The 26,394-nt window shown below is 34.6% G+C and overlaps 4 protein-coding genes across 10 annotated transcripts in view; 3 read left to right on the top strand and 1 right to left on the bottom strand.

Moving 5' to 3' along the window:
• The window catches only part of CadN (Cadherin-N), a 286,639-nt gene extending 274,789 nt beyond the window's left edge, over nucleotides 1-11,850 (top strand). For 3 of the 5 annotated variants that reach the window (XM_066405931.1, XM_066405930.1, XM_066405932.1), the window contains 5 exons: nucleotides 333-522; nucleotides 1,754-1,995; nucleotides 7,223-7,426; nucleotides 7,486-7,650; nucleotides 9,106-11,850. In XM_066405931.1, coding sequence (XP_066262028.1) covers nucleotides 333-522; nucleotides 1,754-1,995; nucleotides 7,223-7,426; nucleotides 7,486-7,650; nucleotides 9,106-9,218 — 914 coding nt within the window. In that variant the 3' untranslated portion in view covers nucleotides 9,219-11,850. Of the gene's footprint in view, nucleotides 1-332; nucleotides 523-1,753; nucleotides 1,996-5,622; nucleotides 5,877-7,222; nucleotides 7,427-7,485; nucleotides 7,651-9,105 lie in introns of all 5 variants that reach the window. The other 2 variants (XM_066405928.1, XM_066405929.1) reach the window with 1 other exon arrangement.
• Nucleotides 11,851-12,705: 855 nt separating this feature from the next.
• On the top strand, nucleotides 12,706-18,320 carry obst-B (obstructor-B). Its single transcript, XM_066405953.1, has 5 exons — nucleotides 12,706-12,993; nucleotides 17,318-17,569; nucleotides 17,622-17,822; nucleotides 17,879-18,074; nucleotides 18,128-18,320. Exons 1-5 carry the CDS (start codon nucleotides 12,951-12,953, stop codon nucleotides 18,258-18,260), a joined length of 825 nt encoding a protein of 274 aa, XP_066262050.1. The 5' UTR covers nucleotides 12,706-12,950; the 3' UTR covers nucleotides 18,261-18,320.
• A 680-nt stretch (nucleotides 18,321-19,000) lies between these two features.
• Nucleotides 19,001-20,267, bottom strand: LOC136419535 (proteasome subunit alpha type-7-1-like). The gene is made up of 4 exons (XM_066405955.1): nucleotides 20,065-20,267; nucleotides 19,625-19,854; nucleotides 19,342-19,571; nucleotides 19,001-19,275 (listed from the first exon to the last, which is right to left on the bottom strand). Exons 1-4 carry the CDS (start codon nucleotides 20,164-20,166, stop codon nucleotides 19,088-19,090), a joined length of 750 nt encoding a protein of 249 aa, XP_066262052.1. The 5' UTR covers nucleotides 20,167-20,267; the 3' UTR covers nucleotides 19,001-19,087.
• Nucleotides 20,268-21,039: 772 nt separating this feature from the next.
• Rubicon (run domain Beclin-1-interacting and cysteine-rich domain-containing protein rubicon) lies at nucleotides 21,040-25,289 on the top strand. 3 transcript variants are annotated; one of them, XM_066405945.1, is made up of 11 exons: nucleotides 21,040-21,171; nucleotides 21,297-21,506; nucleotides 21,555-22,476; nucleotides 22,779-23,189; nucleotides 23,293-23,409; nucleotides 23,458-23,632; nucleotides 23,895-24,074; nucleotides 24,194-24,376; nucleotides 24,447-24,629; nucleotides 24,689-24,845; nucleotides 24,899-25,289. In XM_066405945.1, exons 2-11 carry the CDS (start codon nucleotides 21,312-21,314, stop codon nucleotides 25,106-25,108), a joined length of 2,733 nt encoding a protein of 910 aa, XP_066262042.1. In that variant the 5' UTR covers nucleotides 21,040-21,171; nucleotides 21,297-21,311; the 3' UTR covers nucleotides 25,109-25,289. The 3 variants fall into 3 exon arrangements, with proteins under 3 accessions (XP_066262042.1, XP_066262041.1, XP_066262044.1); XM_066405944.1 differs by lacking the exon at nucleotides 21,040-21,171 and having other exon boundaries at nucleotides 21,266-21,506; XM_066405947.1 differs by lacking the exon at nucleotides 21,040-21,171 and having other exon boundaries at nucleotides 21,266-21,506; nucleotides 24,689-24,840; nucleotides 24,899-25,059.
• The last annotated feature ends 1,105 nt before the right edge of the window (nucleotides 25,290-26,394 follow it).

Raw genomic sequence — 26,394 nt, 5'->3', positions numbered from 1 at the left:
AACATTATTTTATGTGATTTACACATGATTATTTGACATTAGATTAAACAACACACAAGGTGCATGCATATAAGTTAAAAATGATATGAGTAGCATGTCACGCAATATACTTGTGACAAAATGTATACCCAATCCCCTGAAGTGCAAAAGATAATCAAACAAGAATACAACGACCAGACCCAGAGGTAAAGATTTAGAAAAAAATTTGGGCTGTTATTTTTCAGTATAAATTAATGCCGGTCATCCAAATGGATTGGTCATATTCCCACGTACCCCTACTCTATTTTTACACCCATAAGATATGTTTGTCATACCTGGAATTTTCTTTTCAGGTTGTTTGGATGACATCCGACTTGAAGGCAAACACCTACCACTTCCACCCGCGATGAACGGTACTCAGTGGGGTCAGGCCACCATGGCAAGGAACTTGGACCGTGGCTGCGCATCCAACAAGCCATGCGCAAACGTCATTTGCCCAGAACCGTTTGAATGTGTGGATCTATGGAATGATTATGAATGCACGTACGTACCCTCATTGTTCATATTTTACATAATATACACCTGCAAAAATAACACACTGTTCAATGATACGTGATCACCTTTGGTTTAGTTGCAGGGGCACTGAGTATTTTATTTATTTTCTATATGTACATGATTACACGTTTGTGTATTTTATTATTATTATTATTATTTGGAGTTTATTTCGACAAATCTTCATCATTATTAAATCGGTTTAAATAATTATTATTAGTCAGGCGTATATTTCCAATTGGTGGGGGACTTAAAAATAGCACTTTTGATTTGGTTTCAAGCAACTGCATTTATTTGAAATATTGCAGATGAATGATTTCATTTTCTATATCATGATGAATGTATTATTTTTTGTTCAGTTTGATTTTTGGTGAGCTTTATCGTTGTCATTTTTAATGAAATGTATTTTTAGTGCATTTTATTTTGTGGTTTAAGCGCATTTGTCTTGATTTTTTTTAGTTGGGAGCACTTTTGTTTGAAGAATACAGACTTACTTGCCCAAAATATACTATTACAGAGTACTCTGCATGTGATTGTTAACTCACAAATTGTTGCTAACAAACGTATGATACATCCTCAACATCTCGCAAAACTGTGGCAATATTTTATGAAATGTGATGCCTTCAGATATGAAACTGTAACCGATGAAATGACGAGTTCCGCATTGCTATATGAGGCGATTTGTGAGTGTATTTTGATAACAGAAATAAAAACTCAGGAAAATTTTTGAGATTGGTAAAGATATTTAGGAATTAATGTTGTTTTCGATATTGTCCGATATTTTTTACCACTTTTTTCTAAGCACAATGAAAGGAGGGGGAGGGGGAAGGAGTATAGAGTTCAATACTTTTCAGGTTTGTGTGTAATTTAAAAATCTGGTATAATATAGGGTGTTCATTAGTAATAATGCGAGTCGTCATTCTGTCGGAGAAAGTTTCTTGACCAAATATGGATAACCGTTCCATGAATTTGTTACACAATGTATGTATATTAAGACTCGGTTAGGAAAACTACCAACTGTAGCCACATCCTAATTAAGTCGACGGTTATTATAGAAGTTATTCCAGAAGTAATTCTAAATAGCAATTGGATGAGGTGTGAGTGCCTAATGTCATAACTAAATGAATTATCTGAAGACCACCTCCTTCTCTGATTCATAAGTCTTGAAACGAATCGATTTTGTATCCAATAAATTCACCATCTCAATGTTCCTTTGACATAGCTGTGGTGAAGGTCGCATCATGTCTTCGGACTCGAAAGATTGCAACGACAAAGACGAGTGTCTAGACCTCCCTTGTCTAAACGGGGGAACCTGCATCAATCTGGAACCGAACCTGCGTTACAGGTGCAACTGTCCAGATGGTTTCTGGGGTGAAAATTGCGAACTTATCCAGGAAGGCCAGACGTTGAAACTTTCAATGGGCGCTCTGGCCGCCATTCTCGTGTGCCTGTTGATTATCTTAAGTGAGCAGGAATCTATGTTTTAGGCTAGATTTAGACCACGTTATGGAGAATTCTTCATAATTTAGCACTTTAAAGAAGAAATTGCAATATTATTTGTTGTAAGGCATGAGTGTGCTGCACGCGATGCATGGATGTATAAATGGTAGATAGGTACTACTAGATGACTGATTCGTAATCTCAGTATTCGGTAAGTCGCTATTAACTTCCTAAACTGAATATGTAGTTGCCTAGACTTCGCCATAGTTGCTAATCGCTGGTTGGCCCCCTCGTAAGTTTACAAACTAGAAGTAATTATTCCTGAACAAAGTGGGGTAACTTGCGAATTTGCTCGAAAATCGGTTTATCCGTAACTTTGCGCCAAGTAAGAAACAGAATTTACGAAAACACAATACAGATAATTAAAATCTGAATGAACGCCACCGCGACTTAGAAACAAGTTTATAGAAGCTGCAGTAAAATAAATAGGTCGTCCAGGAAGTAAATATGGAATTCGTGGAGATAAGTGCGCATCCGAGAAGTCTCAATGTCTAAAATTCATTACCAATCGTTGTTATAAAGTTACCTACGGGTAATTTACGATCTCGTTAAGTTCGGAAATGTTCGATCGATCATCAAATATTCAGTTCATCTGCCATCGATGTGCTTCAACTGTGGTTCTATCGCGAAAATTGGGCCTAAATTTACGCCGCTACAAAATTATTTGCTGCATCAATTTGCGTCATCCATCATCACAGTGGGTTTCAAATGTTTAAAATTTTGATTACTTTTGCTTGGCATATCATGTGCGTTTTATGAGACCCCAAGTCTCTGATTGTGTTACCTGCACTGGTTTTGATTCACGGAATCCATGAAGGTTTGAGAATTCAAACTCTTTGCTGGAAAACGCTATAATTTGAGTTTTGAATGGTCTGATCGTTCGAGCGTATGACTCCTAACATGAGTAGTAATTTTCAGCTTGATTTGACAGGAAAAGATATATGTTCCGAAGTGATACAATCTTAACAGTAATTATACAGGGTGAGTTTTTTAAGTGCGTCACGTAAATATATCTGAAAATATCAGTTTTAGAAAAAAGTTTCAAATAAAGAAAGGGTTGCATGAAAAAGGAAAACTTTTGACATTGTCACTGTTTCGATTTAAAGTCACCTTCAGGCTCTAATCAAAGTCAACTTTGTTTTTTCAAATGGAAATCACACATTTTTTTGACAAATTCTGATTTATTGTTGAAAACTAACATGTTTTTACTTTAAACAGTTTTTTATTCCATTGATAGTTTTGGAACCAATTGACATTTTTGAAAAATTTCTCTTTCAACAAAAAATGCGTGTAACAATACATTCAATAGAAAGAATTTTAAAAAACAGAATGTTTGAACAATTCAATGAAATAAATCTTCAAAATGATGTCCTTCTACTTTAATACATTTTGCGATTTTCATTTTAAATGGCTGTTGGATATTGAAAAACGTTTCTGGTAGAATATTTCGGCAAGTTACTCTTATCCTTTCTTTCATGTTTTCAGCAGTTCTTAGCACTTCAGCGTAAACAATTTCTTTTAAGTATTTCCAAAGAAAGAAATCAGGAGATGTTTAATCTGGTGAACGTGCTGGCCAGTGAATATTATCGCCACGACCAATCTATTTTTGAGAAAACATTTCATCCAATTTTTCCCAAACAACCGTTGTGTAATGGGCTGGGCGCCAGTCATGTTGATACCACATGGTTATTTGTCGATTTAGATTTATTTCTTCCAAAAGTATTGGCAAATCATTTGTTAAAAAATCGAAATACTTTGCAGCATTAAAATTTCCATTGATAAAAAAAGGACCAATTAAATGTTCACCCACAATGCCACACCAAACATTTACAGTTCATGGACGCTTCCACCTCTCATAACCAATAGAGATTTTCAACAGCCCAGTAATGTATATTGTGTCTGTTAACTTATCAATGGTTTGTGAGTCTAGACTCGTTCGAAAACAATACATTCGAGAAAAATCATCATTTTTTCAGATTTTTCTTTGAGCCCAAGTGCAAAATGTTACTCGGTTTTTTAAATCATCACCGTGTAGTTTTTGATGAAGAAAGAAGTGATAAGGATGGAACTTATGATTTTTCAAAATTTTGCAAACGTTGCTTTGTGATACTCCAGACTTTTCAGCCAGCTGGGGAGTACGTACATGAGGATGAAGTGCAACGGCGGCTAAAATACCAATTTGATTGCCTTCATTTCCACGAAAGTCTGAGCGTAGTCTTTTTTCTTTCAACTCTCCCTGTTGATTTAAATGGAGTCACAATTTTATTGATAAAAGTCGGTGATGGAACTACGTTTTGTGGGAAACGCTCGGCATAAAGCTGCACGGTTGCAGTGGAGCTTGTACTTGATTCGCCATAAGCAAAAATAATTTCAATTTTTTCGTTTTTTGAAAAACGCACAGCCATTTTAAACTGTTTATTATTTTAATATTGACTTGAAACTGTAAGGGAGTGAGACTGTGAATCAAAAAAAAATTAATAAAATATTTATTTATTATGTTTATTTTTTTCTGTTGAATCTATTGATACACGCATTTTTCGCTGAAAGAGAAATTCTTCAAAAACGTCAATTTGTTCCAAAGGTATCTATTGAATAAAAAAATGTGTGGTTTCCATTTAAAAAACCAAAGTTGACTTTGATAAGAGCCTGAAAGTGACCTTAAATCGAAACAGTGACAATCTCAAAAGTTTTCCTTTTTCATGCAACCCTTTCTTTATTTGAAACTTTTTTCTAAAACTGATATTTTCAGATATATTTACGTGACGCACTTAAAAGACTCACCCTGTATATCATATGTATACGGGAAGATTCGTTTAAAAAAATTGTATTTTCGAACATTTTAATCTCAAATAACAAGATACCAAAATAAGTTTAGTTATTTTTGGTGCAACTTCTTCGAAAAACGAGTTAAAATGTTCAATTTTATTTATCAACTACCACTGGATTACAGGCTAATACCTCAAAGTTATATATGTATATGGCAGTAATAGAAAATTCGTTTCAGAAAAGATGGTTGTCGAAAGTTTAAATTTTTCATAGCGAACGTCCTACGTCAATGTGTTTTTGGTCAATTTTGGTGCGACTAGCTGTTTGAAAGTTAGGAGCAAAGGCACTATAGAACAGCCCTGTAACATTTCGCATATCTGAAAAAATCCGTCGTAACTCGAAAAAAAATTAAAAAATCATTTTTAGCGGAAAACGTTTTAAAACTATAGAATATCTGAAAAAAAGTTTATGGAGTAGTGTCCTCATTCAATAGAGGTAACAGTTGTGCAACTATTGTACAACTCTTTGAAATTCAGAGCAAAAATAACGTCAGCTACCATTTAAACGTATTTATATGGCAGCATGTCATTCAAAAGAAATCCCAATAGCTGCACAAAATTATGATGGTTTTTAATTCCAATAAGCGATAAGAGGAAAACAAACTTTTTTTGACAAAATACTCCTAAATATAAAAGTCAATTTAACGGTCATAAGACACATACCTGCAAAATTACCCAAGGGCGTACTCAGTGCCATCGCAACTTAAACCCAAGGCCCATATCCTCCTCCAAAAAGGTAAGTGACCGAGAAATTACCCCTTTTTAGTTGTCGAGCAGGGTACAAAGCACATATCCGAGGGTCCTCGGAACTCGAGTGCGTTAACGTTAATGAATGCCATTGGTTGCCTTGCACCAATGGAGGCATATGCGTGGACCTCGATCCTCCTTTGAGGTACGAGTGCATTTGTCCTCGAGAACACACAGGCCTTAATTGCGAACTCGAGCTGGCCTCGGCGGGCGCCATTATGCCCTCAAAGGATTTCATTTTGACTGTGATTGGCTGTTTGTTGCTGCTTATGGGTAGGTACCCCACAATGTCTCTGGATGATCATTCACCCTCACTTTAATAATTGTCTTAATTTTGCATGTTAGATGAATAATTAGGAAATTTTAAAAAAAGCGTGTTGAACCTATTTACCTGCCAAAAAATTAGATTTCAAAATTTGCAAACGATTCACCGGATTTTTTTATGTAGAACTCGCAAGAAGATGTTTTTACTCAAATTTCTCTATTGTTCAATTATTAAGGAAAGTATTGATTTTGCTGCGTATATACGGTACCGGCCTCACGGGAGGGAGAGGTTGACCGACCGCCCAGGACAGTGGACGTTCCTGGTCCGCGGTCTCTCAGGCAGTGATTACGAATTTCTTCCAGAGCGCCAGACTTGCTGAGGCAGGCCCTGCGTATGCTCTGTTAAATTGCTAAAGGAAAGTGCCTATCTGAGATCGTTTGGCTTAAGAAAATCCGGTGAACCTTTTTTAGAATTTCAAATATGGGCCTAAAACTTGCTTGATACCTTGGGCCAGCAGTTTACGTAATAAAAAGGCTGAAGCAATTATCCCTGTTGAACCAAATTTCTTAAAAATTTAATTATAAAGTACTCAAACTTGCATCAACTTATGACAGCCTTTAGTGTTGATCTAATTAAAACTTGGAAGTTCCCGGATGTTGTGGATTGATGAGTTTACTTCCGTGGCTGAAAAGAAGCAAAACAGTGGCTTTAATTCGTTTTACTGAGAACGTGCATCTTCGCTATGTATTGGATAACCAATGCAAGCAAAGCTGTATAATCAAGTTTTTTTCCCACGAAACATGACATTGTTGAAGCTAAGCTACAACTTCATATATTTAGTTATAACATCGAAATGTGGAAGTTTTTTCAAGTTTCCAACTTCTAAACGTAACAAAAGAAGAGCTCAACCAGCTGAAAAGTATTAGAGTTGGTTAAAGTAAAAGTTTAAATCCTCAAAGTCTTTAAGGCCAATAGATCTTATTGCTGGCAATAGCACAAACAATTCGCATGAAATCCAATAATGCTGTACACACACTTATCATATCGTTACTATGCAAATTATTTAAGAGAATACTAAATTAACCTCCTGATAAAGTTACCTGGACTTTGACTTTTTAGCACGAAGGTCCTATTACCGAGGTACTGGCAACATTACCAAGAACGTAGCTTCCTTCGATATGACGAGCGATTACTATTAAGAACTTTACGGCGCTGTTAAACTCAACTCAACTTCGATAATTTGGCCCGAAAGAGCTTGTCGACTTCCCATTTTTGCACCAGCATGCTAAAATCTACTATAAACTTCTTACTGTCATAATTACTTTCTTAATCGAAACTAATTGACTTACCATAGTCCTGGTGCTGGTCTTCGTGGTCTATAACCGGCGAAGAGAGGCACACATAAAATATCCAGGTCCAGATGACGATGTCAGAGAAAACATCATCAACTATGACGACGAAGGAGGAGGCGAGGATGACATGACGGCCTTCGACATCACTCCTCTGCAAATTCCGATTAATGGACCGCATCCAGAGTTCGATCCCAATAAGCTCGGATGTAAGTGATGTCTGCGTTGGGGAGGATTCAGATTTAAAATTGCATTTGGTTTTGTACAGTTACCATGATGGTTCCCGGCCAGGAACCCAACGTGGGTGGTTTTATTGACGAGCACAAGAAACGAGCAGATTGCGACCCCAATGCACCACCCTTCGATGATTTAAGGAACTACGCCTATGAGGGTGGTGGCAGTACTGCGGGATCTCTCAGCTCTTTGGCTTCTGGTAAGTTAGACACATTATTAAAAAGTTAATTTTGCTCTCGTTCTTTTCTGTACGATTTTGTAGTAGTTTTGTTATTTTTCCCTTTTCATTTTATTATCTACAATTGTGTTGAATTGTGGTTAATTGCAATGTTTCTCATATAAGTTTTTTGATTGTCGTGATAAGCAGTTTCTTAAATTTATCGTTTTATCAAATGTTGGCAGATGGCGGTTACGTGGCATAAATCCAAGTATGTGGTTAGATACAATGGCTTCAGCTTTGTATCGTTTTTGGTTGATTTTGATTTGGAATGCAGTTATGTGCCTTCACTTGCAGACGTCTTAGTGGCTGTGTCCACTTTGATTTCATTATTACAATTCGAATTTAATATATGAACACATGAAACAATGTTAACAATAATTCCTATATCATGGTGGACATAGTTTTAGTGCACAAGTTGTGTATATCTGTGTAAGAGGAGTTATGAAATATATTTTTAAGGATTTTTTAGGAAGGTGTAGTTATATCCTTACCAACGGCAATCTTGCTAAGACCATGACAACGATCCAAACAGGCACATTATTGCAATTTATTTGTAATAATTTTTAAATAGAAACCTAAAATTACAAGTATATCTACTGCATGACCATCCTGAACTTTCCTATCTTCAAAAAAGAGAAAACTGATAAATATCGCGACATGTTTCTAGTACCACAGGAAAAATGCTCGTCTCAATTTTTGGAAAATTACTATTGAGAGTCCTTAGATTCCTGGAAAAGTTAATTTTAAGTCGATGAAAGTGTCTCGAAAATTCTCGAAAGTTCGTAATTAGTCCGTTCAAGGACAGATCTCTTCAAGATTTCCACAAACTTCTTTCAAATCAGATTAACTTATTTGAACATTGCGAACAATTCTTATTCTCGCAAACTTTATTTTATAGATATGTATAATTGACGCTACTTCTCCGAAGGATTTTCGGACATTAGCCTAAACATTTCCTAAAAAATCAATTTCAGACTGATGTGGATGTAATTTCTGATTGGGATATTCCCAGATATTCTTGCTTAAAACGGAAACTACTCGTCATATTATAGAATGTTTTCCTCATCAATCAATTGTTTTGTTCCTGTATAAATAATGGAAAGAGGCAGCAGTTAAAATTTAGATATGAATGAGACGAGAAATCTAACAAATGTTATAGGTGTCAACATTGACACAAGAATTCAGCATATTACCTATTAATATTTGACATTTATTAGATTTCTAACCTCGTTCATATATCAAGTTCAGCTGCTGTCACTGTCCGTTATTTTAAATGACACCAATTGATAATGTATAGATAATGTATAGATAACTGGTGTTAAGGCTATATAAGATAATCGGTATGTGAAGACCTTCAAAGAAATGATGTCAACTTAGTTAGAGGGAGACCAACCATACTTTTGAATTTATTTTCGAATTCTTCCTCCTTTCCAGGCACAGATGACGAACAACAGGACTACGGGTATTTGGATGCGTGGGGACCTCGTTTTGATAAATTGGCTGACATGTACGCCGCACCAGGAGAAGAGACTGAGCTTGAAGAATAGGCAGTTATTTAACTTAAAACAGAATCCTCATTCATACCAAAGACTTACCTTTAAGGAAAACTTACTTTAGGTTTAATTTTATATAGGAGCGTCGCTCACAAATATGGTATTTTCCTGACAACAAAATCTCCGATTACGTTAGCTCATTATCATTGAGTACTTCATTTTGAGTGCATAAAGAATTTAACGATTGTTTAGAATTTTATGACAACGAATATTTTTGTTTTGTTTGGAAATCTTCCTTGACAATACTTTGGTAAACACATCATGCTCAAAATAATGTTAAATTCTTTACTGTGGTCAAAATGTAATGCTCATTTTTGCACTGCAGTCCATGGACTTATACCGGACTTTCTTCAGCTGTTAAAGCCTTGTTTACAGTGCTAATTTGAACAATCTCTCACTGCCATTTTTTTAGTTTTATACCGACAAGTTAAGGCATTTTCAAGCTTATTAATTTCGACGTTAGGATGGTTTCAAACTAGACATTCTGGACTTGACACTGCAAGAGGCCCTTCAGGTAGGTATCTACCCTCCAGAGGCACAAATATTCTGATCAATATGAAGAGTTTGGACCCTCCCAGCTCATTGAAATACCATAACATAATCGTTCTCTCAATAAGCCAGTATTTCATTCACTTAGATAAAGTCACTAATTTCTAGGGAAATAGTATAATGCAGGTTATCCTAGTACTAATAGAGAAATCACCGTGAATGTTTGTTGACTTGAACGCGCTTAGTTTCAATCAGCCCTGTATGTTACACGCATGCGAAAATAATGTATATATGACTAGAAAAGCATCTAAACAGAAATCACAACTTTTATATTTAAATAAGCACTGTATGTTGCCATAATAATGTGTTAATCTAACTTATTACATACTTAGGTTAATCAGACTGTAAAGGCTTTCACGGCCGGTGAAAATGCAATTGGGAATATTTTCTAGCCCTCTAAGCAGCAATCCAGTGGAATTTCTTCATGACGTCCACGACGGCGCTGGATCTTATGAAAGGCGATGAGGTAACGATCAGATAAAAGAGATCAGAAGATAGTCATTAATATAAATCTCTCAAAATCATAAAAACCTCCCCCATAAATGGCAAAGGAAACTTGAGGATAATTTGACAAATTTCTTAAGAACCTCACAGTGATAGATCCGACAGTAGCCCGAGGATAAATTTATCGTAATAAAAGCCTTAATAATAACGAAGGAAACTTCAAGCTAACTTGAAAAAATTTGTCATTTCATGGAAACCTTAAAGATCGCTTGATACATTGTCAAAAGTATCAAGCTATCTTTGACATCAAATGCAATTGTTGAAAAACAATGACTGTCAAAGAATAGCTTGATACATTTTACGGAAAAACCATAATAATGATAGCTTGATAATTCTAAAAAAATTCAAGTATGTATTGGTAAATTTCGAGATACCTTGGTTCAAGTTTAACCTGGCAAATTCGTTTGAAAATATGAAAACTTACTAAGAATGAAAATTAATCTGAAACAAGGTCTTGTCTACCTGTGATGAGGTGCACCGCACTTGTGGACGAAAAATCAAAAAACACTTCCTATGGAACACTAATTAGGTTCCTGGAAAATATTGCCAAATTGTTCTTAGGTTAAGCTTAAGTCGAATACTCATTGTTTAGTACGTAACTTAGTTCTTAGTAACCTTTGAAGAAATTGGGCATTGATTTTGAACTTTTTCACACGCGCGTGTTTAATTGGGGGTGTGAACGAACGAAGCGATTCGCGATCAGTTAAGATAATAGTAAGTAAAATAGGAGAAATCTTAATTAGTGTTACCTGTTTCTATATAAATAATATTGTGCGGGTTATTTTCACACTTCCAATTGTTGTACTCTGCTCTGTCCATTTTTGTGAAAGACTGACGTCAATTTTACCGCGATATTGTTATAAATTTGACGTAAGTTTAAAGTGAATATATTATTACCATAGAGAAAGCTCTAGAATAGTTAACTAATATGTACTTTTCTCCAAAGACACTGGTATATCTGTAAAAGCTATGCATGTCCTCAATTTTTAGAGAGATCGCATTGGAAGGGCATCAAGTTCTGATCTTATTCAGAAGGATCTCTTTAAAGATTGTTCATTTTTTCGTACTAATTATATTAATTTTTGTAGGTATGTATATAGAGCAAAAAGAACGAGAGGGATGGATGCGTCGTGCCAATACTACCTTGTAATTGTAACAAAAACTGAATGCTGAAACTAAAAATATTAAAATAATGAATACATGTTTGCACTCACTTTATTCATCCTGTCATTTACCAAATTATGTATGTATTTATTCCAATGTTCGTCTTATGATTCGTATAAGTACCCATTTGAATTTTATTCATTAACGCCACTTATGTAGAAAACTTTTATCAAGAGTTTTTATAGGCAACAAACTTTTCGGTTGTGTGAAAATTTTTGCTAAAGCGTAATAGAAATCACGCTAAAATCTTGATTTTATTCCGGTTGTATTATGTAAAATTTGAGTGGTAATCTAGTTTGCGAATTCTTAATTTTCTTAAGGATTCGCTTTAGGTGAATTAATATTACGTATCTGTGGTATGTAAAATTATTTCGAATTTTTTATTTAAATAAAATTACATAGAAATTAATTTCGGGAGTATTTTATTCTTTATTATTTATTATGAAGAATCCTTTGTTTTGTTCCCTAAAATCAATCAAATCATTTGAAGATCTAAAAGTCGAACATATAAAACGGTTCGAAAATGATAACCATAATTTCAGAAGATGATTCTTCTTATTTTCGATAAGCAGCGTTTGTCAAAGAATTTTGTATGAATTTTATAAAAAGTATTTGTTTTATTAATCAAGCAGAAGTCTTATCGCAATTTTTTTAACTCAAAAAGGAAGTGATACACGAAGAAATATTAAGAAAGAGAAAAATTAAAGTTGTAGTAATGTCGACAAACCCACCCCATAGGTATGCTCCTGAAATTTTTGACTCAACTCGGATATGTCTATAAGACACTCCAGCAAAGAAGAACAATGTGGAGATAACGACTATCTGGAAAAATGTTGCTGGTGAATTTTAGCGCAATACTAAATGGCCCAGTTTAAGATGTTCCACAAAAAGGTAAAAAAAAAATTAAATTTCCTTATTGACTATCAACAATTTCTTAGTGCATGTTCTAAACAGTTTGACTATATAATTTTCAAGAATTCGAATTATTCTCGTTTTTGAGCTTCAAAATTCAATCACTTTAATGGATCATTAACTATGGCAAAGCTACTTAAATTTTAATAAACATACTTAAGGTAGCTTTGGTATTTTGTCAATTTTTAACAAAAAACTCATACCTACATTAAAAGCCAAACCCGAAAGCCTTCGAAAACCGGAAGTTGCTTCTACCACAAAAGAGACCATGATGTGTTAAATACCATGTTAACCGTGATCTGTCTGCATTGAAACTACACACCTAATTATACAACAATCCATATTGAAGAAAACTATCAGAGCGAACACTTCATGCCAAGTCTCAGTAATAGAAAGACTTAACGATCAATTACTTTCCTAAGAAGATACACTTACGTAAATCCCAGAAAGGAATGTAAATTGCTTCAGAAATCGAGGAATCGCTTTGACTCTTCATTTCTTCGTGCATATGTCAGCGAAGGTCAGACCGCATACTTGAATGGCAAGTTCTTTATAGCAGCTCGCCACTTTAGTTTGCCCACCAGTTACAACTTAATCATGAACAAGTTACGATGTATTGTTTGGATTTGTCTTCTTGTTGGTGAGTTTTTAACAGTTTTTGTAATTTAAAAAAATGCATGTGCTATTACGTGGTAAAGGTGCAAGAAGGAAAGCTTGCAAGTCAGCTTATGAGTTCTTTGCTTTACCTTCAGATACTTACACACCTTTCTATCAAGGCATTGTTGAATATTTCTTAATGTGAACAGTGCGGTCCATTACCAAGTATTATAGTTTAGTAATTAGATCATTTTTTTTATTGATTTGTAAATGCTTTTAAAATTTAAATGCCACCTTGGTGCGTTTTGCCGAGTGGCGATGATGAATCACTAATCAGCGCTAAGTTAATTAAGCTGCCTTTGTGCGCTTTTTATGCGGAAATAGACCGTTAATCGATTAAAAGGGAGTAATCGTTTATCTACTCGTCGAAACGAACCACCGTTGGCATATTTTTTTATCTAACATCCCACAAACCAACCGAATGGCCATGACAAATGCTGCAAGTCGTCGCACACAAAATTTTCAGAATTTTCTTTTTGGTCTAGAATCGCCTGGAACCAGAGGATGCAAAATGCATTGGCAAAATCTAATTTTCAATGCTCTTCCACCGTTGTCTGTGTCGCGGTTTCGAGTCTTCGTAGGCGTAAACCTTTAGCACTTTCATCATATACATAAATAATTAGTAATTCTTAATAGAATTCTGCAAGTTTGTAACACGTAACCTCTCGCCCGATATGCCAAGTTATGCTGAAATATATCCTTCCTTATTTCACAGGCCTGTTTCGCAGTTTTCAAGCCTTTTTAGCAACAATACACAATACATTTAATTGATTTTCGTATTTTTTTTGTCAGTTTATTAGCGAAAGTTGAGATTGTAGAAAGTCGCTTATTCGCTTGCGTAAACTTCGATTGTTAAAAACCCAAACTGTGCATTAACTGGTGTCAGATCCATTCTTGATGAAAGAATTTACATGAAAAAATTCCTTAAGTCATTCTAGTTCATTAGTAGCTGCATATATCGTAGTAGGAAATGTTTATGACTCTGGCTTTGACCTTGGTCATTTCTTCGGTGCTACCGCTCTCACTTTTAACCAAAACAGGTACCCATTATAAAATCATTAATTTTCAATCATCAGTTATAATTCGGGTATTTTTGGTATAATTTTACTGTAATAAACCTAGTCTTAGTAGTAATATCTTAGAGAAAGCATCTTCAATTTTGGAGAAACCAGAATTGGCCTGAACCAAACAGAACATTAGATTTGGTGTCTTTCACTTGCATGGCCCAAAAATTTAGCATTTTTGTAGTGCCTAGAAATCTTGAAGTTATATTGGTAAAGAATTTGCAGGCTCCAAAATCTGTCTTTCTAGAGACACCATATTTCCAATAATTTAGGAAAAGCTTGAACTAATCTGGCTCTGAAAAACTAAGTAACTTTGAAGTAACCAGATGGGCTTGAACGGAAAAAAATATATATATTTTTGTATAATTAAAACTCTTATCTTCAACAAAAATACACTACTTTTCAAGTAATCTGTCCTGGAACGGTTATCAATTTCATAATAACTATTCTGAGACAGACTATACAGGGTGTTTTATAAACATACCGATAAACTTTCAGGGGATGTAGAGCTCATAAAAACAAATATTTAGACCAAATAAAGTTAGATCCAAAATCACTTCGTTTTCAAGATACAGTGTTTAATTTCTATTTTTTTATATTTTTTTAATATTTCCAAAACGGTTTGGGATATGAACATGAAACTAGGGACACGCTATGACGGGATAATTCTGCATGTTCTAAAGTAGGCAGAATATTTTCACCTACCGCAGTGACGTCCATACGGCTATTCAATTGGATGTTTTTAATGAAAAAAATGGTACATCACTGACTTTTGTAATACGAATATATATATACATTTTAATATTTCATCAATTCTTAATAAAAAAGACCTCTTAGTGTTGTTGCTTAAGTAGCCGTTTTTAAGATAAAAAATGATTTATCATTCCTGTGCCTACCAAAAAACCAGTATAGGTTTCCAAGTGCGATTTTTTAAAATTCTTTAAGAGAAATTAAGTTAATTTTCTTTTAGTAAAAGTAGAGAACATGAAAACAAATATGTGTGAAACATGCCTCATCGCAAAATAATACTCCCCTTCCAAAGCATGGTTCCGTTAAATTCTGAGCCGTTTACACACGTAGATACATTTCTATTAATCATAATGCTATCTATTCATCATGCTGCACCATAGTCTGTGTTTGTCTTTGTTTTGTCCTTGTCATGGAAATCCAATTAATTTTGTTTTAAATGAAGAAACCAGTTCTTGACAGTTTAAATATAGTTTGTCCATAAATAATTGTTAATTTTTTTATCGTTAAATTGCAGACATATTTTATTAGATAAAAAATGTTTGTGGTCATGTCCTCTACCTCTACTAAAAGAAAATTAAATTGATTCCTCCTAAAAAATTAAGAAAAAATTGCACTTGGAAACTTATTTCGGTTTTTTGGTAGGCACAGAAATGAGAAATTATTTTTTATCTTGAAAACGGCTACTTGAGCAACAAAACACTAACACGCCTTTTTTTATTAAGAATTGATGGAATATTAAAGAAATATATTCGTATTAAAAAAGTCAGTGACTTACCGTTTTTTCATTAAAAACATCCGATTGAATGGCTGTACAGTCGCCACTGATGTAGGTAAAAATATTCTCCCTACTCCAGAATATGCACACCTATTCCACCATCCTTAGTTTCACGTTCGTAACCTAACCATTTTTGAAATATTAAAAAAATAAATTAAACACTGTATCTTGGAAACGAAGTGATTTCGGACCTAACTTTATTCGATCTAGATATTTGTTCGTATAAGCTCTACATCCCCTGAAAGTTTGTCGCTATGTTTATGAAACACTCTGTATATATATTTAAGATAGCAATTTAATACTGCATCCCAATTTGTAGCACTATGTAAAGGCCCATATATACGAAATCTTTTAAACTATATAAACTTTAAAATAAACTAAGGGAGGGTAAACAGCTCAAATAAGAAATTTTACAGATTTATAAAATCTGGAAACGTAGTTCTGAACCCCACATCTATAGTCTAAAAGACAGACACGATCAAAACAATAATAAGCTCATACACCACGTAGCCAGCCGTTTATTGGTCTGTACCTGCAAGTCACGAACCGTTTTGCAGAGTTGCAATCAGTATCATTTCCATTGCTTACGTACGTACCTACACACACATATAAATTAATTGTTATTTATTGCTTTTTGTAACTTTTTGTTGGCCCTCCTCATATATTTCAACTTTTAATTTGTTAAATTATTTTAGCAATAAGCTCACATATCATCCTTTATTACATTTTACGAGAGCCTAAGTGCGATCATGTTCTATAGTTTTGCTGCGACTGTGAACGTGGATTTCTTTGGATAATGTCTATCTCGAAATTAAATAGACTTTAGTAAGGGTAGAGAAGAGGGGTATTTACAGTGTGTAAATCGGTCAATACTAATCAAGCGTTCTCAGCTCCACTTCAGAGTACAAAATCACAAATAAACACTAAAGAAAAGAAAAAAAAGAATTAAGTTGAGCAGAATTTGAAAATCGTTTTACCGTTCCCAGAAATGGGCAGGTTAATTTACCAGCAGCACCAAACTTAATCATCAAATATCTACTGTGACGCATTCGTCATGACCGACACCGGGATTTGATAATATTTTGTTGTTTCAAGCCGAACAAACTCAAATTGTAAATGTGAAATTCATTATGGTGACTAGTGATAAATTTTTCTATACTTGGATTAAGCAAAAAATTGTCGCAGAGCTCTATTCTTAGGGTGGCGGTTCTGCAATGACTACTACTCTTATACATATCACAAAAAAATGGTGAAAAAGTTATAGAAAGTTCAAATGTGTCGTGTCCCTTCGCGCAAATTCATGTCTGTTAAACTGAAAGTGCCTGTTTATGATGTTTGCCATGGTTCTTTTAATCCATTACTTTCATCTGCAAAACGTGTCTGTTCTGGTGGTCTGGTTGAAAATTCTACCTTAGAGCTACAACAAACACCGATGTCTATCAGTCACTTTGTTAAGCGATCCCTTAAGAGAACTCTCAATGTTTGGTATAGTGTTAAAGTTAATTTTATTTTAAATTACGATATAAACGCGTAAAAGCAAAAGTGAAAAAGTCTTTAAATATTGAAATGATCGTATGAGAAGTAGGGACAATTTGCATTTACAGTATCTTGAATTACAGATTCACTTTACTTGCCACAATGTCACAATCACTTCTTTCAACTGCTTCCATCCAGTCGGTATTAACAAACTTTAATAATCACAATTATTCTTTCCCTAGGAGGAACAACTACTGCTTCCTCCCGAAAACAACCCACCAAACAAGAAGATGACTCTCTAACTTCGGACGAATGCCCCGAAGCCAACGGATATTTTGCGGATGCAGAACAATGCGACAAGTACTATCAATGCTTAGATGGTGTCATTACCGAAAAATTGTGTCCTGATGGTATGGTCTTCAATGACTACAGCTCCGAATATGAAAAATGTGACTTGCCTTTTAATATTGACTGCAGTCAGAGACCTAAACTTCGTAAGTGATCTTTGAAATTCATAATTCCATATTTAAAATGTCCCTTCTGCAGAACAACCCCAACCAACAGAACATTGTCCCAGGAAGAATGGCTATTTTGCCCATGAAGAAAGAAACATTTGCGATAAATTCTATTATTGTGTCGATGGCAAATTTAACATGATCATTTGCCCCAATGGACTTGTATACAATGAAAACGCTGGAATTTGCTCATGGCCTGACGAGGCTAAGAGGAAAGGATGCACTTCTGAAGGTATTAATTACCACCTGTACAGACATAATAAGTACTGTAAGACCCTACTTTTTCAGAGGTATTTCAATTTGAATGCCCCAAAGTAAACGAGTCAGTCGGAGCTACTCATCCAAGATACGCAGATCCTGAAGACTGTCAATTCTTCTATGTCTGCATTAATGGTAACACTCCTCGAAGGAATGGATGCAAACTAGGTCAAGTATTCGATGATGATGTGAAGAGATGTGACTGGGCCAGAAATGTACCTGAATGGTAAGTTCTTTGATTTCATTGGTTTCGTAATTTAATAGTTTACTGTGATTTAGCGCTGACTGGTACAAAGGTCGGCTTACCGAGGAGCAAATAAAAGAGTTGGAGAATCCCACAACACCAAAACCGAAAGCTACCAAGGTCTCAAAAAGGAGGAATAGGCCAAGGCCTTCGGAAGCTGAAGAATAGTGAAGAATAAATGTACTTAAATTAATAGGTGCTTAAATGTAATGTTAAAAAGAGATGTTGAATAAAATAAGAAAACGGGAAAAAATCGCTTAAAATTAACAAATACTTCCATGTACTAACCTGAACCAGCCTGGACACAGACATTTTTTCTTTTGCTAAGTGAAGATTTTGTTCTATTTAGTAGGTTGTTCATCACCTTCTAAAAGCAAATTAAAGAAATACACATAAATTAATTGTAACCTTCTATTCTGAATGATTTAGAAGACACTAATAGTCAACTAAGGCAAGTGAACCACCAATGTAAGAATGTTTAATGTTCTATTGAATATTCATATAACATATCCCAAACCTGAACCAACTCCCATGCCAAGACAACTGAGGTACAAGCAATCATCTTTTCAAACAGCTTTTTAATTTCAGTCTATGGCTTGGAAATAAAGCAACTTACACATTAGGCACAGGGTTGTAAAAAAATTCTTATTCATTTTTTGTGTTAACTGAGACATTCCATGAAGGAAAGAAATCTGGACACTTTGTGCATGTAATTCACTTGAAATAAACTTTTCTTTCAAGTACCTACAAATTAAACATTGTTAAGTAACTTGGAATTTTGATTTCTCAATTTGATACCCCTATCAATTTGATATATAAAAACTGAACTTCATCTTATATGCATATCTCTCATCTTATGTGGAATAAATTAACTTTATATTACTTAATAATTAAATTCAATCAAACTCTATCAGGTTAAAAATTAGTTATTTTAATGCAAAAGATATATAACTTAGCCCAAGTGTAAGATAAGAAGTTCATAAAATTCCTGCCCCTCATTTCTTTGCTTTCTTCTTCTCAGCTTCTTCCTCTTTTTCCTTCTCAATCTCTGTCACATACTGCTCAATGGTGTTACCATCCAACATCTCCATTGGCTCTCCGTGACGCATTACTGCAATTTCTAAATTCTTTTGTCCTGATTGAACAACTTCCAGTAAGGCTCGAATAGCTAACTTAATAGTCCCTTCAAGGTAAAGAAAACAAATGTAAAATTTGTAGTCATATGCTTATAATTTACTAAATTTCCTACCTCTTTCTGTAGACACTTCATCAGCCGTATAATATTTCTCCAAGAATTCCCTTACTGTTTTTGCTGATCTCCCAGTAGCATTTGCTTTCCATTCATAATAAATACCTGAAGGTTCAGTCTGATACAAGTGGGGACTACCATCAAAATCAAAGCCGCCAATAAGACAAGAAATCCCAAAAGGTCGTCTGCCATTACTTTGAGTGTACTTCTGTTTCAAACTTGCTATGTATCTATACATAATTTGGTTAAATTTTTTATTTATGAGAAATATAAATAGTTCAACCTTGTAATATATTCTAATGTTACTGGGTCTTCAACAGTCAATTTATGACTCTGGCACTCAATCTGAGCACGGTTAATTAGAATTCGGGCATCTGCAGTCAGGCCTGCAAATGCCATTACAACATGGTCATCTAAGAGGCATATTTTTCGAACTGTGCGCTCCTCTTGAAGCTTTGCTACTGATTTCTTTTCTACTCCAAGAACAACTGTGTTGGCTCCTCGAACTCCAACCTGTAAGTATTAACCACTTGATAAATGCATCTAGGAATTGGAAAATTAAATGAAATGATGGTTAATAAGGTTGAAGGGATATAAAATAATGTAATATTCAGAAATAACTCCGCTGCTGGGGACAGAAAATAAGTAGAAATAAAGGAAAATATAGATGTAGGGAGAATTGATAGATTAAGGCAAAGCAGTAAGCGGAAGAATGGGACTTACCGCGGTAGATCCTTTACGGACGGCTTCTTGGGCGTATTCCACTTGAAGTAAATGTCCATCGGGAGAGAACACAGTAATTGCACGATCGTATCTTGCAGACATCTTTTCAAAAATACAAAATTTCTTTACACTTTTCGAAGATAAAATTGAAAAGCCGAATTCTAACCTCAAAAATTATTTTGCTCGTAAGGGCGACTTGCAGGAAATAGACATTTGAAGAATATCAACATTATTGACAGCTAACCAAAATTTACATTCACACAGTCCTACCGTCAAGAATGTAAATAAAAGCAAAAATCTTTAGATTTAATCCAGAATTTAAGAAATATAAAGAGTTCTATAATTTTCCATGCCTGTTAATTCAAATTATTAAGCACTAATGAAATTAAAAATCAACAAATTCATATTCCTTTGCCTGTACTTCTTTTTCTGTACTTTTCTCAAATATCGAAACCGTACTCATGAATATGTCCTTAGTTCAGTTCGAAGGAGAAAAATGTAACAGTGGAAACTTTTTTGTGAGCTTCCAGTTTCCAATATTAAGTTTAAATGTTTTGACGGATCAATTAATTGGAAGTTGTGTTCTTTAGTCAACTATACGGAAGTTTGTTTAAAAGTCTGCTAAAAAACGGAAACATGTGGAAAGGTATTAATGTGTATTTTAAGTTCTTAGCAAAAAAAAGAAGAATCTCGAATAAGAAAAAATTATGTTCTGAAAAACTTGAGCTCACAAAAACAAGGAAATGTTCAAAAACATTATTTTCACTTTTCAATAATGTAAAAAAAATGACCAAAAATCCTTAAAATTGATTTCACTCTTATGATTATAACAATTTGACAGGTCCTGTCAAATACCCCAAGAGAGCTCTTATAGAAACGATTGAGGTATATTAAATGTACGTCAAATTGACAAGTTCACAAGAATTTTCTGTCAATGTCATCCATAAATTAAAATGTATTTTATAAAAAATTAAAAATGTTTTGGTTTTTTTCGAACATTTATTAGGATAAGTAGGAAGCTAAAAAATCTCATCAATGTTACATATATGGAAGCCACACACTGTACTAATTTGAAAAAAATTCAGAGCCAAAATACTAAAACCAAAGGTACATTTAAATACTTAACATACTTATCTTTAATATTGTGTTTACGTTTACAAACTCTAATGGCATTTTTGTTGACACCAAAACCTTTAAATAAATAAAAGTATTGCAGCAAAACTGTTGAATAGATTTGTAGTTTTACCATGAGTCAATCCTCCTCTTCTACGAGTACCAATGATCCTGCAATTTATCAACAATACTTGCATGGCTTAAAAAGCACTGTTGAAGGCCTATTGGTAGCTCAAGTGGCGAATGTGTGGTCTATTTATGGAGGTTTAAATCGACTTTATTTGTGCCTGGAAAAAATTTTTCAACATGGAAGCAAGCATACATCTCAAGTAAGGTTTCATTAATGGTTTAATAATCATTAATTAATATTTCAATAGGAGGGCACCTTCTATAACTTCATCAAAGGGCTCGAGTGGCTACAACCAGATACCTCAAATGCATATTTTGCCCTTGACTGTGAATATCGTTCTCATGTGCCAGCCATTTTAAAAAATGATAAATCGCACATTTGGCTCTTTCGAAGCTTGGAATCTTATTCCCTCTTTGTTAAGCTCTCATGGCTGCTAATGGATGAATCTCATTTACACTCCTGCTACCACCCATGGGCGTTTTTATGCCAAAAAGAATATGCTGAAGCCACATTAATTTGTTTGAGAGCTGTAGAGAAAAATCGTGCAGCTTACCTGTCTGAAATAAATCCTTGTTTGTTTTTAAAAAATACAAATTCTGAAGAATTTGTCAAGACACATCGTAGGAGTTCTTCACTCCCTGATAGTCACTTTAAATATTCTGTTAATAAGATTATGACTGGTGCCTTACGAGAAGTTGTTGATAATAGTTCTAAGTCAAAGCAGAAAATAAAAAATACAGTAATAGGGAAATTGAAGCCTTGGTCAAGTCTCCCAGCACTGCAGATTGACAGTTCAATTAAAACAGCAAAAAGGGTTCATTTTGAGAGCAAAACTATGCCAAACACCCCAATTCACAGCAGAAAAATCTCTCCAAGTCAGCTTAAAGTGGACTATAAAGTGCTGAAGCAAACAATTCCTAAGACTAGTCTCAAAAAATCTTCTGGAAAGTTGAAACCTAAGCCAATAGATATTAAAACCATCATAATAAATAATAGTAATATCATTGAATATACTCCTCCTTTGAGTAGCAGCCAGAGCAGTGGTGTTACAGCAAGGGATGAATATGGATCTCCAAGTTCCTCATATGATAAAAAATGTGAGAAGAAAAAGAGATTTTTTTCACAAAGTCCATTGTCTATGGTGGAATATAGTTTTTTACCCAGGCAAGGTAAGTTTAAAGTAAAGTTACCCACATAGATGCTATTGCAAATTATTTAAATATAAAAAGGTGCCCAGACATACATTTCAGACAAAACTATTGATTTTGATGAGAATAATATAAAAATAATGAGGAAAATAAATCAGTTAAAACAATTTATTTTTATGAGGTTTTGGAAAGGTGGTTCCTAAAAACGCAAATCATGCATTTCCTAAAGATGTAGATCCAAATATTACATGTGAAAACAGATAAATTTATCCAAGATATGCTGCTGCACAGTATTATTGCATGTACTTACTTATTACATCTAGGAGAAAAGGATTACAGCCGTCACCAACCAAAAAGTTTTATCGAAGATGGAGGCATGAGTATCCAGCCAATGTCCACAGGCCAAGACTACTTTCCCAGACCAATAAAAGGCCAAAGCATCGTTTCTTACCTCACTTCCAGTAAATTAGCACGTAGTAACGCTGAATTGGATAGGGAAAACGCGCATTTCAGTGTGTCTGAAGCTATTATATCAGCGATGGAGAAATTGAAGTGTCAATACCGAGACATGGGTTATTTTGACAAATTAATGACGGATAGCGATGATAGTGAAGACAGAGAACACGATTTGTCAATAGATCTAAAGCAGAGAATTCGATTGAGGAGAGGAAGGATGATGCAGACCCGATGGAAATGTTGGCATGGAGGATTGTTGGGTGATGGAAGGACTGATAGTAAGTTCTTGAAAAGCACACAAATTATAAAATAAACTAAACAAATTTTGTACTGTTCTTTTCGAAATAATGTAATTTCAATAATAACATGGCATTATTTCAGCTACAACAACCGTGAGTCCTAATTCAACTCCTGGAGATTCGCCCTCATATTGCAGTAGCTCTGAAGAGGTAGACGATTTGGAAATTGACGAAGCGAATAGTCTTAAAGAGAATCAAGGTTTTGAGTTTTTCAAACACAAGAATATGGCTAAAGATCCTATTATAGGCCTTTCAATGTCGATGGCGTCTCTTTATTCCGATGCTGACATTCTAAAGAAACCGAGAGGCGCACCGGATGGCTCTTCCGAAATTGTAGCAGCGGTTACGCCTTCGGATGTGTTAAGTGCCGAGGGAGTGGCTTTGTCTTTGATTAGCAAATTTAATGAGAAACATCTACCAAAGTTAGTGATGGTATCGGTTACTGTATAGTGGGATTGTTTTAGACCATTATTCTCTCATATCTAAACCCTCGTAAAGTTCTCTTTCAAATGCTGGGTGTTTATCAAAAATTTGAGTCAATGCGTGATGATATTCATATTTATCACTTCTCAATTCCAGAATAACCCCCCTATTCGGTAATTAATAGATAATTCACCTACAAACAGTACTAGATATTCCTAAAAAAGTTTTTATTAATAGACAAAATATGTTTACTCATTTTAGAGCTTCAGATTTGGAATGGTTAGTGTCCGAGGAGGAAGCTCCTCAGGCTCTGCTGCCACTCCCAAAGAGCTTTCCGGTAGATCCTGACAGCCATGAAGGCATTTCCACTCCTTTGCGCGGCACTAGAGATTGGGCCCCACCACGTCCGCAAATTGTTCTTACTTTATTACCTCCACCATCGTAAGTAAATGTTAAACTTAAAACAATTTCTAATGGTGTTACACCATTAATTATTGGCTTATATTTTTCACTTTTTATTTCGCAAAGCATGGTATTTTTGGTTAGAAGACAAATTTCAGGCGCAAGGAGTTAATAGAGAAACAGAACTATAAATGCGCAGGGTGTGGGATGACAGTGGCCGCTCAATATGCCTCTAGATATCGATATTGCAATTATTTAGGAAAATATTTTTGCACTGGGTGCCATAAGAATCAAGTGGCTTTGATACCGTCTCGAATTTTATATAAATGGGACTTTGGACGGTGAGTATTTACAATGTTTTGAAAATTTACTTCACTGTGTGCAACTACACAAATAGACTTTGCATTTTAGATATCCAGTCTCAACATTTTCTTTCAAACTTCTCGAACAAATGTACGGTGATCCTTTGTTCCGAATTTTCGACCTTAACAAAGACATTAAAAAGTTTTCTAAAAATATAGAATTTATCCGGAAATATCGCCTAGGGCTGTGCTATATCAAAGAATACATTTATACGTGTCGATTTGCGGAAGTGTAAGCTAATAATATAAGATTTTATTTAGATGTTTCCCTACAAATATTGTAAATTTTAGAGCACAAGAAAGACTGGACAGAGATTTGCCGGCGTACTTTCTCTCAAAACCCGACGAGTACTCTATAGATGATCTAGTTAATATAAAAAATGGGGAGCTAAAGACAAAACTTAAGTTTTTGGTGGATATTTGTCTTCGCCATACTTCAGAGTGTAAAGTAAATATATCCCTGTAGTTACAACTAAAATGTTCATGGAGTTTATGTTTCAGCTTTGTTTTGCTAGAGGTTACATTTGCGAACTGTGCAAAACAAGCGAAATTATATTTCCATGGCAAATGAAATTTGTCACTCGGTGCACGACTTGTGCTGCGTGCTACCACTTGAAGTGCTGGAAACGTGAAGAAAATATGAAATGTCCAAAGTGCCAACGGAAGTTGCGGAGGGATGAAGTTAGTAATAGTGATCCAAGCACATCCTAGCGACAATTGAATTCCGGGGGACTTGCATAATTTCTGAAAATGTTTACTTCAAGCGGTAAAGGAATATTTGTTCGACCAAAGTGATATTATTTTTTATTTTCACGGTTTTATATTAAATATAGGTTATTTTATATAAAATTTTAATCGCCGCTTTGTTCTTTATTCCTCTAATTATTTTTATTGAATGAAATATAACGTTTTGATAATAGAAAAAATATTTATCAACATGTCTCGTCATTTGTAACCCTTTCAATTTTCATCAAGATTTCCTGAAGAAGCTATCGGAGGAACTTTCGCTAATATTTTGAAAATAATTCGAAGTATTTCAAAATTTCGCCTAGAACTCCAGACTTGCTAAGACCAACCCTGAATAGAACTTTAGCTCTTGCAAAGAAAAGAAGTGAAAGTTATACTATACAGGGCAACCATTTTTTGAGGATAATTGGTACTACAATTTCTCCAAGTATATTACCAAAAAATGGTGAATGTTCATAGACATAACATAAGGGACATTATCGTCTTTTAAAAAAGAATTGGGTTCATACAGCTTATTCCATAGTTAATATATAAATAAAATTACTGTTGATGGTTAGTCCAGCGTAAAGGATCAGAAGTATGTTTGATCCTTCTCGTAAGCCAAATTAAGGTGCTTCTGCAAGGCGGTCACCAATATATATACATACATATGTGGTTGTAGACTGGATAAACATGTTGAGATCACCCTGAAGTCGCAGTCTCAGAAACATTGTTTTGCGTATAACCAACAACCTTCCTAAGTACAATATAACTAATGTGGTGTATTGGTAAACTATTATGTGAGCTGGACAACATCTACAAATCTGAGTAAAAATGTGGTGCCAGCTTAAGTGCCCAAAAAAGGGCGTTTATGTATGACCGCAGATACATAAGCAAAAAACAATAAATATAACGTTCCGCGGCAAATGGCACGGGTGCCACGTTGACTTTGGTTTAACAAGACACAATTTTGAATTAGGTGTGTTAGCAATAGGATAGAATAGAATAAGAAGGCAACGCAGGAAAGAGATAATAATAGACACGTTTTCAACAGTTTTTAAATGGGCTTTATGACATAATTATTATTCACTGAAACGTTCAGGTGATACTTCATGATAGCATTCTGTATATCAAATTTATGATTTAGAAAGTTTGACCCATATTAACAAAATGACGACATACAGAGTGTCCCTGAAATAACTATACAACATTTAACCAAAAATAAGGCATTCTACGCAAATTTACCTATATCCAATGTTGCTTCGTTTTGC

The sequence above is a fragment of the Euwallacea similis genome, chromosome 2 (genome assembly GCF_039881205.1).
Source record: "Euwallacea similis isolate ESF13 chromosome 2, ESF131.1, whole genome shotgun sequence".
Lineage (NCBI taxonomy): Eukaryota > Metazoa > Arthropoda > Insecta > Coleoptera > Curculionidae > Euwallacea > Euwallacea similis.
This window is presented reverse-complemented; position numbering and strand designations above follow the sequence as displayed.